At 52.8% G+C, this 13604-nt stretch overlaps 1 protein-coding gene across 3 annotated transcripts in view; it reads left to right on the top strand.

Moving 5' to 3' along the window:
* Positions 1-13604, top strand: part of PRKCD (protein kinase C delta) — a 36483-nt gene extending 22879 nt beyond the window's left edge. For 2 of the 3 annotated variants that reach the window (XM_023522316.1, XM_011378390.2), the window contains exons 3-19: positions 702-824; positions 1955-2154; positions 3437-3497; positions 3666-3828; positions 3927-3958; positions 5082-5167; positions 5423-5552; positions 6232-6332; positions 6972-7068; positions 7287-7387; positions 7551-7724; positions 7960-8051; positions 8678-8740; positions 9765-9903; positions 10082-10270; positions 10867-10995; positions 12851-13604. In XM_023522316.1, the coding sequence (XP_023378084.1) occupies positions 710-824; positions 1955-2154; positions 3437-3497; positions 3666-3828; positions 3927-3958; positions 5082-5167; positions 5423-5552; positions 6232-6332; positions 6972-7068; positions 7287-7387; positions 7551-7724; positions 7960-8051; positions 8678-8740; positions 9765-9903; positions 10082-10270; positions 10867-10995; positions 12851-13009 (2031 nt within the window). In that variant the 5' untranslated portion in view covers positions 702-709 and the 3' untranslated portion in view covers positions 13010-13604. The remainder of the gene's footprint in view (positions 1-701; positions 825-1954; positions 2155-3436; positions 3498-3665; positions 3829-3926; positions 3959-5081; positions 5168-5422; positions 5553-6231; positions 6333-6971; positions 7069-7286; positions 7388-7550; positions 7725-7959; positions 8052-8677; positions 8741-9764; positions 9904-10081; positions 10271-10866; positions 10996-12850) is intronic. The other variant, XM_011378391.2, reaches the window with a different exon arrangement.

Genomic DNA, 13604 nt, shown 5'->3' with positions numbered 1-13604 from the left:
GTTTGAAAGTGCAGGCAACCTTCTGCGTAGATGAGAGGCCCCCGGTCCCAAACAAAGTCAGTGCTTCATTAATAGAATCCCAGCTTCAGGGGCTGGCTTGGCCTCAGGGTGTCAGTTTCCCTGTCTGAAAACTGGGGGTGGTTATCTTGGCCCTGCTTGTCTGCTTGAGTAGTTAGGAGCAAAAATCTTTGAAAACCAGAAAGGGCTATGTGGGGCAGGATGTAGGGAGCAGGGGCCACTGGCCTGCCCATTTTGGCCAGCACATGCCGGGTACCTGGCATATAGTAGACGTGCACAGTTGGGTATTAAATGGGCATTGAATGACTCCTCAAATGAACATCTAGGGGTCACAGAGTCAAATGGCTCCAGGGCCCAGGTAGGTTTTAGAGAAGAGTGAAAAGGAGTCCCTGCCTAAAGTAGACTGGCAAGAGTGCCTGTCCAAGGGGGCAGTGCCAGCCAGCTCTTGCCTGATGTCCCATCTTCTAGTTTTACCAAGGATGCCACAAATCTAGACTTATATAAAACTTCTCAATTTTAGCATTGGCAACTAGGACGAGTGCATCATAGGCACCATGTGGGCCAGACTCAATGCTGTGAGAGCCCTGTGGGGAGCGGATACCTGACCACCTCCCAGGGCTGTACCTGCTGGTCCTGCCCTGCTACCCAGCCTTACCCCTTCTGTCTCCACAACCCCACTACAGGCCCCAACATGGCACCATTCCTGCGCATTGCCTTCAACTCCTACGAGCTGGGCTCCCTGCAGGCCACGGATGAGGCAAGCCAGCCCTTCTGTGCCGTGAAGATGAAGGAGGCACTCAGCACAGGTAGAGCTGGAGGCTTGGAGAGGTAGCAGCAGCCAGTGGGGTGGGGAGTCGGGGCCCAGAGGGTGGCACTGGTAGGGGCCAGGCCCTGTTCCCTCAGAACCTCTGAGAGATCCTATTCTTCCTCATCCCCCTCCCTAGCCCAGCTGTGGATGCAGGACAGCAGAGGCCTATAGGGCGTCCAGTACTGGCAGCATGGAGCCCTCACTGGGGCTTGGGGCTTCCAACTCCTCCCCATTGGTTGTTTCACCCCATAATTTTCACACGTCTATCTGTGCCAGGCCCTGTACTGGGCACTTAGGACACTACTGTTTTCCAAGGCTGACCTGGCCCTGCCCTTGTGGGGCTCACAGTCAGGTGGGGGAGCCAGACGATGAGTCTTGTGATTGGGAAGCTGAGAGTAGGCACCGTCCCAAGCTAGAGTTAGGGATATCTTCCTGGAAGAGGCAAATATCTTCCTTCTTGTTTCTGCCTTCATCTGGCGAACCGTGTATCATCCTTTAGGTCTCAGCTGAGCTGTCCCTTCCTCTAGGAAGCCTTCCCAACCCTTAGGCTGGGGCAGGCCCCCTGACATGGGCGGGTCTAGAACCACTGGCCTTGCTCACTTCAATTTCGTTACAGCTATGATTTAACATTTACCTGAAGAATGAACTGGTTCACTTCTCTGCCCAGGACTGAGGCTCTAGGAGGGCAGGCACCAGTTTAACTTTTCTTTCTGCTGTTTCTTGCCTCCAGTAATGTGGCTGGCATGTGAAAGCTCTCTTCATGTGTTCACTGAGTGAATGCATAGGGAAGGGGACATCTCAGTGGGGCTGGAGGTAAAGGGTCACAGGAAGAGGGAGCAGCAGGAGAAAGGGCCTGGAGCTAAGACCTGGCAGGGCACCCAAGAGAAGCTGCCAGCAGTTCTGTGTTCTGGAGCACGTGAATGAGATGAGGCCGGTGAAGTGAGCAGAACACAGTTGTACAGGCTGAGGAGTAGAGACTCAGCCCCAAGGACAGTAGGAAGCCATGGCAGACCTTTGAGGGGAGGGAGGGCCAGGCAGATTCTATCAGGGCTGAAGGCTGTGGGAAGTCCAGGGATGGAGGGACCGAGGGGCCTTCACTAGACCTGGTTGGCTTGGCCCCTGTTGCAGAGCGCGGGAAGACACTGGTGCAGAAGAAGCCCACCATGTACCCTGAGTGGAAGTCCACATTCGACGCCCACATATACGAGGGCCGTGTCATCCAGATTGTGCTGATGCGGGCAGCGGAGGAGCCAGTGTCTGAAGTGACGGTGGGCGTGTCAGTGCTGGCCGAGCGCTGCAAGAAGAACAACGGCAAGGCTGAGTTCTGGGTGAGGGGTGCACGAAGTGCCGTTGTGCGTGTGTGTGTGTGTGCACGCTCGCGTGTATGGTGAGCGAGCATGGCTGCCGGGTGCAGCTTTGCAGCCGACATAGCCTGAATTCGAATTCTGGCTTTACGGTTTATCAAAGCCTTAGTTTTTCTGAGCCTGTTTCCAGATCTATAAAATGGAGAAGCTGCTAAAAGATTCTACTGCAGGGTCAGTCGTTCAGATGAAATGAGCAGTTGGATTAAAAGGGCTAATTGTAGAACTGGGCACAGAGTAGGTGCTAAAGAGAGCCATCCTTATTATTGTGACTACTTTTTTCCCTTTTAATTTTGTAAAGGCAGGATATGCAAATAGCAAAACATTTCAAACTGTATGTAAGAATGTGTTTGACCCTAACCCCAGGCTCCAGGCCCCCTTCTCAGAGGCACCCATTGTTCCCAGTTCTGTTTAGAATGCCCAGGCAAGCATCGGGGAGCATCAGTTATGATCTTCAACATGGGAAGGGTGAGAGAAAGGGAAGGCTGATAACCCGCTACTTACCTGCCAAACTAGGACTCTGCACATGCATATTGTCATGTGTCCCTCGTGACCACAGGATGCCAGCGTTGGCAGAGCATCTCCTGCCCCTTGGGGTTACATGTGGTCTCCTGCAGCCAAGACGTCCCCTGGAAAAGACTCTCTGACCATCGGGGACCCTGGTCAGCCTCCAGTGAGGGGTGAAGGGGTTGGGCCAAGAGAGAAGTTGACCCAGGCCTGCACTGACCCTCGGCCAGTGCTGAGCTCTCTGTCTATTACCCCAAGGGACAATGTCAGTCACCAGGCCTGGGTTCTAGGGGTGGTGTGGGTCCTGCCCTTAGAACCAGCCACTCTGTGTGAGGAGACTGGACATGCAGAACCCCTGACACAGAGAGAGAGAACCAGCATGAGTGTGTCAGTGTGCATGTGTCTGTGTCTCTGCATGTTCAGGGGGGCAAGGGGCCTCCATTCTAAGATCCTTGTTAAGGGGACAGCAGGGTTCGAGGGTGGGGAGTTTCCCTTTTCACTCTGCTCCTGGGCCATGTGGCCAGGCTGGGTGTGGGCTGGAGCCTTTCACTTCCCCAAGTGTAATAATACCCCTTGGGTTGGGGGCGTGGCTCAGGGGCGGGGCTGGGCCTGCCCACACTGGTCAGACAGGTGTTTGCTAGGCTGCCAGGACTTCCTTGGCCTTGAGGGGGGCCAACCATGGGGGCGGGTTCTGAGTCTGGGCCCGCCCTCCTTGACCCTCCCCTCACCCTCACCCCTGCAGCTGGACCTGCAACCCCAGGCCAAGGTGTTGATGTCCGTGCAGTACTTCCTGGAAGATGGAGGTAAGACCCTCCCTACCTGGGCTGGGGATGTTGGTAGAGGCCAGAGCCAGGACAGAGGTTTAGAGAAGCAGCCTCTGTAGACAGTCTGTCCAGGGCCACCCTGGGAGGGACTGCAGGAGTGTTGCCCCTCTGGGGCTGCAGCTGACCTCACTACTCCATGGCTCCCAGATTGCAAGCAGTCTATTCGGGGTGAAGATGAGGCCAAGTTTCCAACAATGATCCGCCGTGGAGCCATCAAACAAGCCAAAATCCACTACATCAAGAACCACGAGTTTATCGCCACCTTCTTTAGGCAGCCCACCTTCTGTTCTGTGTGCAAAGATTTTGTCTGGTAAGGGCTGGCTGTGCCCACTGGGGGTGGAGCGGGGGTAGGGACGGGTACACCTAGTACTTCCTCACACTCACCCTGCCCGGGGATTTGCCTTTCAGGGGTCTCAACAAGCAAGGTTACAAATGCAGGCGTAAGTATCTCCACAGTCCGGTTTGTATGTATACGTGTGCCTGCCAGTGCCTGTGTGTGTTCACAGGAGAGCCTGGTCCCTGTGTTGAGACTGCATGTCTGTACTAAAACTCTCTATCCTTGAATGTGCACGTGTGGGATTTTCCATGTACGATAGCTGCATTCAGTAAGTGCTGGAGCTGGCTTGCTCTGGCTCATGAAAGCCAATTCTGTGTATCTCCTCTGAACTCTTGGCATTCAGTGACATCACATTGGTAGACTGAAATAGGCCACAGTAGAGTATTTACATAGAGATCAGCCTGTGCTGCCCATCAAAGCTCTTTACCCCAAGAGAGGCTGTTAGATCGTGACTGGCACACCCATGTGCTTCTGTGAAATAACATGTGCGTCTGGGTATACACATACGAGCACACCTTTCTCTCCAAGGGTGCATGCACCAGGTGTTGTGGGCCGGCGGTTATGAGCACAAGCTCTGGAGCTAGACTACTTGGGTTTGAATCCCAGCTCTACCACTTCCTAACTGTAGGGCCTTAGACAAAGTTACTTAACCCTTCTGTGCCTCAGTTTCCTCATCTATAAAATAGGGATAATAGTCATTATGGAGATCAAATGGGATAAAATATGTATTTTAAATGTAGCTAGCACATGTTAAGCATTCTACATAAGAAAACTTGTCATTATTATACATGCTGTGTATGTGTGTTCAGGTGTCTGAGCTAGGGTGCAACTGTCTGTGTGTGCATGTGCATGAGAGCTTAGAAGCTTATGTCCTGTGGCATAGTAAAGGGAAAGGGGGCTCCCCTGCCTCCACTTCTCTCACTGCAATACCTCACTCCCCTCACTTCTGCCCCGTCCCACCCCCGCCTCCGCCCAGGACTCCTTGAGCCTTTTCTAATCTCAGATCCATGGGCCTGTCCTCTCTGCCCTGCCTTTCTCAGGCCCCTCCTTCAAGGGCTGGCCAGAGGAAAGAAAAATCAAGCTCTGGGCCTGAGGCCTCTGTGGGGTGAGGGTGTGGGCAGTTGGGAGAACGGTGGCTTTGTGTAGGGGGCTGGACTGAGCCAGCTCACAGACTCTGCTCTTCCTGGTGCCTTCCCATCCCCCTCCTGGGCCTGTGCCTCCTCAAGAATGCAACGCTGCCATCCATAAGAAATGCATCGACAAGATCATCGGCCGGTGCACCGGCACTGCGACCAACAGCCGGGACACCATAGTGAGGCTGGGGCAGGGCCCTGGGGATTTGGGGGGGCTTGGCCACGTGGGAGGGATTTGGGCTGTTTCTTCCCCGTTCCCTGTGGGGCTCACCCTTCCTCCGTTTTTCTTGGTTTTTCCTTGGACCTCCGGGTTTCCCCATCCCTGGTGGAGCCCTGTTGGTATCTCACTATGCTTGAGGTTGGGGGAGAGCTAGGAGTTGGGGAAGGGGCTAGAGCTGACATGTGACCCTTGACCTGTGACCCCCTCACCCCAGTTCCAGAAAGAACGTTTCAACATCGACATGCCTCACCGGTTCAAGGTTTACAACTACATGAGCCCCACCTTCTGTGACCACTGTGGCAGCCTGCTCTGGGGACTGGTGAAACAGGGATTAAAGTGTGAAGGTGTGTGCCACCTAGCTCTGCAGGCTGGGGTGGAGGTTGCGGAGGGGCTCCCAGCTGTGCCTACTTACCTGGACCTCATAAACTCCACCTAACTGATGCTGCCTTTGCCCCCTTGCTGAAGGATTGCACATGGGGTGGCCTGGGCAACCCCTTCCCACTGGCCCGACTAGCTCTACCATTTAGCTGCTGTATGATCACTGGACAAGAGGCCCCACCCCTCTGACCTCTGCATTCTCAAGTGTAAAATAGGGGTAAGAGTAGAGTAGGACCCAGAGTCACTGCTGCACACAAGCAGGTGCTCCCCAAATATGCCTCAGGGACCCTCTCCCCAACCCCAGCTTTACTGCTAGAGGAGAAACAAGAGACCCCTGGAGAAAAAGGGACTTGTCTAGGTCATCCCACGCATTCTTTGAAGGGTTCAGAATTAGGTCTCATAGCTTCTGATTTTTCTTTTTCTTCTTTAAATAATGAAAGATTTTAAGTGCTTTTGATGGCTTCAGATACATTTTTTCTAAAGACAGGACACCCAGCAGACCCCCACAAAAGCCTTTCTCCTGCTCTCTCCTACACGCCTCCCTGTCCTGGCTGGGCCTGGGGCAAGGGAGACAGTTCTCTTGGAGTCTGTTGGTTGCCCTGCTTGGGGTGGGGCCCTGATGGCCTTGCTTCTCTCTCACTCCAGACTGTGGCATGAACGTGCATCACAAGTGCCAGAAAAAGGTTGCCAACCTCTGCGGCATCAACCAGAAGCTCTTGGCCGAGGCATTGAACCAAGTCAGCCAGGTGGGCAGCGCTATGGGAATCCAGGACAGATGGTGAAGAGGTTGGGGGTAGTCAGGGCTCACACTCACTCCCAGGGAAAAACAGGAGGGGGCTTTGTACCCAAGATCCCACTTTTGGAAGATCCAGTTCAAGAAGTAGAACTCAAGTTATTCAAGTACATTACTTGAGGGTAAACTTGGGGGCTGCAAGGTTGCAACACTTTGAATGAAAAGCCTTTGTGTGTATATGTTTTGTGTATGCATTGGGTGGGGCTGGGGGGTTGAGGATTGCCACAAAACGTTAAGGTACAATTCTAGAATCAACCACGAGTGAAGACAACACAAACAAAAATCTATTGACTAAGTGGTTGGGAAGGTGGTGTCTAATTTACAAAACTTTTGTTGTAACCACTGCCTTCCAAAGCACTGAGGCATCCCTGTGCTGCTGGAAGAGAGGGTGTGTGTGCGTGCGCATGTGTGCGAGTACGTGTGCGTGTGTATGTGTCTATGCACTGTCTGGGGGTCCCAGGCTCTGCCCCTGCTGTCCCTCTTTGGTATCAAGGGTGGAATTATGGCTGGTTGGGGTCCTCCCTCTGGGCTGGGAGTTCTAACCATGGTGTGACCAACTGCCTGGACCCCCAACCCCAACCCCTCCCTCCAGAGATCCGTCCGGAAGTCAGAGACGGAACCTGCAGAGCCTTTTGGGATCTACCAGAATTTCGAAAAAAAGCCAGGAGTCTCTGGAGATGATGTCCCAGGTAAAGCTGGGCCCATTCCCCCCAGGAAAGCCCCCACTCCCCACTACGGTCCAGGTTGAGACCTAGCCTCTCTTCTCAGTCAAGTGGGGCCTGAGAGGACATACCACCATGAGGGATGAGCCCCTTCCTCTCTGAGGCCCCTTACCCCAGCCCATCCCTGGGCCCCAGGCGAGGGACTCAGCCAGTGGAGAACTGGGTCTGAAGTGTTGTTTCTCCAGCAGACAACGGTACCTATGGCAAGATCTGGGAGGGCAGCACCAGGTGCAACATTGAGAACTTCATCTTCCACAAGGTCCTGGGCAAAGGCAGCTTCGGGAAGGTGAGGTGCCACATGGCTCTGGGGTGGCCCAAGGGACCTGGGCCCAGCAGCCCGGAGGCATCTGTTTCCCACCCTCCCTGGCTTCTTCCTGGTTGTGTAGGGCTGTGCTGCCCTGGCCTTTGGCCCAGGCCTTTCCTGCTTAGCACTGCCACCCACCCTTCAGGTGCTGCTTGCAGAGCTGAAGGGCAAAAAGGAGTTCTTCGCTGTCAAGGCCCTCAAGAAGGATGTAGTTCTGATCGACGATGATGTGGAGTGCACCATGGTGGAGAAGCGGGTGCTGGCGCTCGCCTGGGAGAATCCCTTTCTCACCCACCTCTTCTGCACCTTCCAGACCAAGGTGCTTGACCTTCTCTCTGTCAGTGTCCCTGGAGCTACAGCCCCCCTCAGGGCAGGGCCGTGTCTCCTACTCGGACCACTTGAGGCAGCGTTGTGTCCTCGTCCTCATACTCCCCAGCACAGGGCTGTGTCTCCTCCCAATACATCCCCCAGGGCAGAGTTGTCCACCACTTCCGTGGCCCTCAATGAGGGAGCCTCCCACCCATTTCTGTGCCTCTGCACCCTCCCCACCCCAGGATCACCTGTTCTTCGTGATGGAGTTCCTCAACGGGGGGGACCTGATGTACCACATCCAGGACAAAGGCCGCTTCGAGCTATACCGTGCCATGTACGTGAGGGCCCTGCGGGCGGAAGAGACTTCTGCTGGCCTACCTTTCATTCCTTCTTTCTTCTTCTTGGAGAAGCAAGCCTGGGCTAGATCTGGGGTTGGAGGGATTTGGGGTAGCCAGGACCGCCCCCACTGTATGGGAAACCTGGGCAGTGGGTGAGCTCTGGCTGGGAGCACAGCACAGACATGTTGAGTCCTGTTCCTTCCTTGGGCTTCAGCCAAGGCAGGTGGTGATCTTGCACAACTCAGGACCCTAGTGTGTGACCTCCGGACTAGCACGCACCCCCAAAACTGTGTGTGTGCATGTGTGTATATATGTTCATAAATATGTACATGAATAGAAATGCATACACTCTTATGACATAAAATTGTCTTATTTGGAGGTTTTCCTTCATAATTTTTTCTGCCCTGGCTGCCAGCCGTGCGCACACACACACACACACACACACACACCCCACCCCACCCCCTGCTGTGTTGCCTGATACAAGATGTACTTGATCTTAGCCCAGGTTGTCCGTGGAGTTATTTGCAGCATTTCCTGCCCCTGGGGGTGGGGATGAGGGACCAAGGAAAAGCAAGGACTGATTGGCAGAAATTCCAGAACACTTTCTCTCTCTCATATCCAGGTTTTATGCGGCTGAGATAGTCTGTGGACTACAGTTTCTACACGACAAAGGGATCATTTACAGGTGCGGAGGTTGAGAGTTGGGGTTTGGGGAGCTTTTAGGAGGGGAAGCTCTAACCCCATCGTATCCTCTGAAATTCTCTGAGTGGGGCCCCAGCCCAGCTATGGCCCCATCTCCACTTGGAGTTAGTCTTTAGTTGGGTATTTGCTTAAACCTCCTACTCCATTGCTAGAATTCCTTTGGCCCCTCAGCTGAGGCTGGCACGGCTCCAGGGGCTGAGAACTCACTGCCCGTACTCAGAGACATTGTCGGGAGCGCAGCATTGACTGGTGTCGTGTCTCCCTTCCTCGGAGCAATCAGTCTCGCTCTGAAGTTCCATCTGAGCAGTCTAAGCTTCCACCAATAGGGACTGGTTTCATAAATTTACCCCAGTAAATGATGGTCCCATCCTACAATGGATTACTATGTACCCATCAAAAAGGCCGAGGTCATGCTCTGTGTCCTGATGTGGGACGACACCAAAATATATTGTCAAGAGGAAAAACAGCGTGTATTGAATGTTAGAGTTCAGGTTTTAAAAGGTGAGGATAAGATGCATGTTGTAATGTGCTTGTCCGTATCTAGAATCACTCTAGGGAAGGCCTGGCAATCAAGGTTAGTGGAAGGTAGACTTTGTGCTATTTGCCCTTTTCTAGTACTTGTTATTGTGTGCATAAATTACCTACTCACCCAACCAAGTACATAAAAATAAACATGGTCTCTGCCCTTGTGGAGTTAGACAAACCTGAGCCCAGGGCTACTTTCACTGCTGACCAGCCAGGTGACCCTGGGCAAGTGACTCTGTGAGCCTCATTTTGGGCTTCAGGAAGTAGGACAGCATGTGTCCAGCATGTAGCACACAGTAGGTGGCTTGCAAGAAGCATCTGTTTTAGTACCTCTTTCTCTCCTGCTGCTTCTTTCTTCCTCATTCCCTTGTTCCCTTGGGGAGGGTCCCAGGCTTACATGGCTGAAAATGAAGACATAGGGGCTAGGGGCGCAGGAGAGGAAGTGGCTCCTGAGGACTCCCTTTCCTATCCTTTCCCCTCAGGGACCTCAAGCTGGACAACGTGATGCTGGACCGAGATGGCCACATCAAGATTGCTGACTTCGGGATGTGCAAGGAGAACATAACTGGGGAGAAACAGGCCAGCACCTTCTGCGGCACTCCCGACTATATCGCACCTGAGGTGAGCTGGCACCTTCCCAGCCACCGGCCTAGGCAGACACCTTGTCTCAACAGGGTAGAGCCAGGAAGGCTTCCCAGAGACAGTGATGTCCACGCCAAAGCCAGGAGGGTGAGGAGGCCTGGCCAGGGCTCATACTCTGGGGCCCCTCTCAGCTCCAGCACCCCTTCTCCTGCTCCAGATCCTACAAGGCCTGAAGTACTCATTCTCTGTGGACTGGTGGTCCTTCGGAGTCCTTCTCTACGAGATGCTCATTGGTCAGTCCCCCTTCCATGGTGACGATGAGGACGAACTCTTCGAGTCCATCCGTGTGGACACCCCACATTATCCACGCTGGATCACCAAGGAGTCCAAGGATATCCTGGAGAAGGTGGGAGGCCCCGGGCTAGGCTGGCTGGGGCAGGGACCAGTATACATGGGGTTACAGGAATGCCGGAAGCCTCCTGTCTCTGGAATGGCAGCTGACGCTCCAGTCCTAATGCACTGAGTGTATTACTCTCTCGACACATTCCCAGGAGCTCTTGTATAAGTACCCTGAAGTGAATCTGCCTGGCATGGCAATTACAAGCTTAGGTCAGGAGACAGACCTGAAGCTGAATGCTGAGTCTGTCTTATGTGTCTGTCTTATGTGCAAATGGAGGCTTCAAAAGAACCTGCCTCACGGTTGTTGGGAAGAAAACATAAATGTTATGATACTCAGGTCTGTGCCAGGCAGAAATCAAGTACTCAACAAATAGCCACTGTTTTCACTCACGAGTCCCAGCAGCCCCCGTCCACAGCTTGTTGTTTCTGGGGCAGCTGGGAGCACAGCAGGCCAGAGAAGATCCCAGCAGTCCCAGAGGCCCTGGGCTGCACCGCTGGGCTGGGCCATGCCTGCCTGAGCACCCTGGATCTGCTTGGGGGTTTGCTGAGGTTCCGATTTCCTACAGCCCTCGGGTACTAACCGGGGCCCCTGCTGGGTTGCAGCTGCTTGAAAGGGACCCAGCCAAGAGGCTGGGAGTGACTGGCAACATCAAAATCCACCCCTTCTTCAAGACCATCAACTGGACTCTGCTGGAGAAACGTCTAGTGGAGCCGCCCTTCAAGCCCAAAGTGGTATGTGATCTAACTCTAGTGGGAGTCCCTTGACTTGATGTTGCCACTGCTGTGTTTTAGAGTGGGCACCTCCTTTGCCCTGCCTCTCTCCAGCATCGTTTACATGCTTTCTTCCTCCCTTCTTCCAGCAAACCTGCTTCCCTGATCTCCCTGGCATGTTCATTCACAGCTTCTACACTGATATTCCTACCCTCTCTCTCCTCACTCAGTCAGTCATTCAACAAACACTGGAAACTGGATCCAGCCATTCTTCAACATACATTCTTTAGTGCCTACTGTATGCAGGGTACTATGCCTTAGGAATCAGGGTTAAGGCCTCTCTTCCTCCATCCATCCAATCCATTTTCCAATAAATATTGGAAATACTGAGTGCCTATTGGGTGCAGAGCGCTGTGCTAAGCTGCTCAGCAAAGTGGGAGGCCCAGCCCGAGAGCTGGAGGAGCCCTGGCTTGACATAAAAATATGAAACTTTAACACAGATGGCCATGATATAACACAACAGTACGAGAGATACCACAAGGCCACACATGATCAGTAGTCATCAAGTGGGTCTGTCAGCAGGAGCCCAGAATGCATAGAATGGGGTGGGTCTGGAGGGAAGTGAGGTGTGGGCAGGGCTGGGGGCAGCTGGGAGGTGTTCCAGGTAGAGGAGGGATGGTTCACACAAAGACTCAGAATCCACAGAGGCCACCAGGAGCCAGGAGGAGAGCAGAGGCAGGTTAGGGCCAGAATTTGGAGTCCTCCAGACACCTCAGAATTTGGACTCTGTGGCCCTTCTCTGATCACTGTTCCTCCCTTCCACTCCCTTTCTCTCCTCTGCTTCCCCTCCTTCATCAGGACACGCTGTCCACTGGGCCGCCTGTGTGATGTGCCCCATGATTATGCCTGGAGTTGCAGAGCACTTCCCTTGCTCTAGGGACCTTAAACTGGATGCCTCCTGGGCTATGTACATCACTCCCAGGCCAGGCCAGCTTCAGGAAAATCATGCAGGCTGCCCTCGGTCCCTCGCTTGTGATAGGAAGAGGATAGATTTGATTTCTCTGCACTAAAAGCACAAGTCTTGGAGTGCTGATTGGCTGCCCCTGTTAGTGGGAAGTGGTGGGGCTTGTGGCGAGTGGCCCAAGGGGCCTTCAGCACCAGGAGAGGACATGCCAGGAAATGGGTGGAAGACTGCTCTGCTCTGCCTATTTTTTAAAAAAGCCAGAAACCTGGATTTTTTATGTCGAATTTCCCCATTTAAAAATATTGATTCAAATGCCATTAAAACCCACTGCCAGCCAAAATGATTGTACTTGCCAGCTCAGTTTGGCCAGAGGGCCACCAGCTTGCGATCTGTATTACCATTTTGCCGCATCCTCAGAAGCAGAGTTGGCAAATTTTTCCTGTGAACAGCTCGATAGTAAATAGTTTAGGTTTTGTGGGCCACATGGTCTCAAGCAGCCATAGGTGATACATCATTGAATAGATGTGGTCACGTACTAATAAATCTTTATTTATGGACACTGAAACATGAATTTCATTTAATTTTCACATCATGAAATATTATTCTCCTTTTGATTTTTTTCTTAGCTTGTGGGACTTACAAAAATAGACGGTGGGTGGGGTTTGGCCCATGGGCTGTAGTTTGCCAGAACCCTGCTCAGGACACGCCCACCTTTTTTTATGCAGGTCCAGGGTTCCTTGCTGGGGGAACTGGCATCTGCCTTCTGGCTGGGCTCCTCTCAGGCTGTTGGGAGACTGCCTTTTCTGTTCTTAACAAGGACAGCTCCGGCTGGGCCAGCCTGACAGGGATTCCGAGGTGTTTGGGAGGCCACCCTTTGGGTCCCGCTCACCCACCCCTACCCTCTGCCCGCAGAAGTCCCCTGGAGACTACAGCAACTTTGACCAGGAATTCCTCAATGAGAAGGCGCGTCTCTCCTACAGTGACAAGAACCTCATCGACTCCATGGACCAAACAGCATTCGCTGGCTTCTCCTTTGTGAATCCCAAATTCGAGAGGCTCCTAGAAAAGTGAGGTTCCCAAACACACCCCGCAACCCACCCCAGCCAAGGAACCTGGGTCAGCCAGCATGGCCTCCCCACCCAGCCCAGGCAGAGCAGGTTTGCCCAGCCCCCTGCATCGGCACTGGCCTGCCCCCCACGATAAGCAACTGTGTGACTGTTGTGACTGCTGCTGCCATCCCCACCCCCACCCCCAGGAGGGGCCTTGGCGCCTGTCTGGCTGGGCTCTTAATGGTACTTCCTCTGTGAACTGAGTGTGAATTTGCTTTTCCTCTGCCCTCAGAGGGAAACTGTAAATCCTGTGTTTCATTACTTGAATGTAGTTATCTATTGAAAAAATATATTATATATATGCATATATATATATGTATACACATACACACATATAATAAGCTGTATATATTGCTCAGAGAAAAAACATGGGGACTGGTAATGTGTTGATCTTTTTTAAAAAAGTATGTACGTATATATGTATATAGGTATATACACATATATATGTGTATATACATATATACATATATATAATATCAAAAAAAAAAGGAGCGCAAGCTATTTGAACCCCTAGGTTCTTTTATTTGTGTGTCTAAATAAACACTGAATGGTACTAA

The sequence above is a fragment of the Pteropus vampyrus genome, unplaced genomic scaffold (genome assembly GCF_000151845.1).
Source record: "Pteropus vampyrus isolate Shadow unplaced genomic scaffold, Pvam_2.0 Scaffold337, whole genome shotgun sequence".
Lineage (NCBI taxonomy): Eukaryota > Metazoa > Chordata > Mammalia > Chiroptera > Pteropodidae > Pteropus > Pteropus vampyrus.
This window is presented reverse-complemented; position numbering and strand designations above follow the sequence as displayed.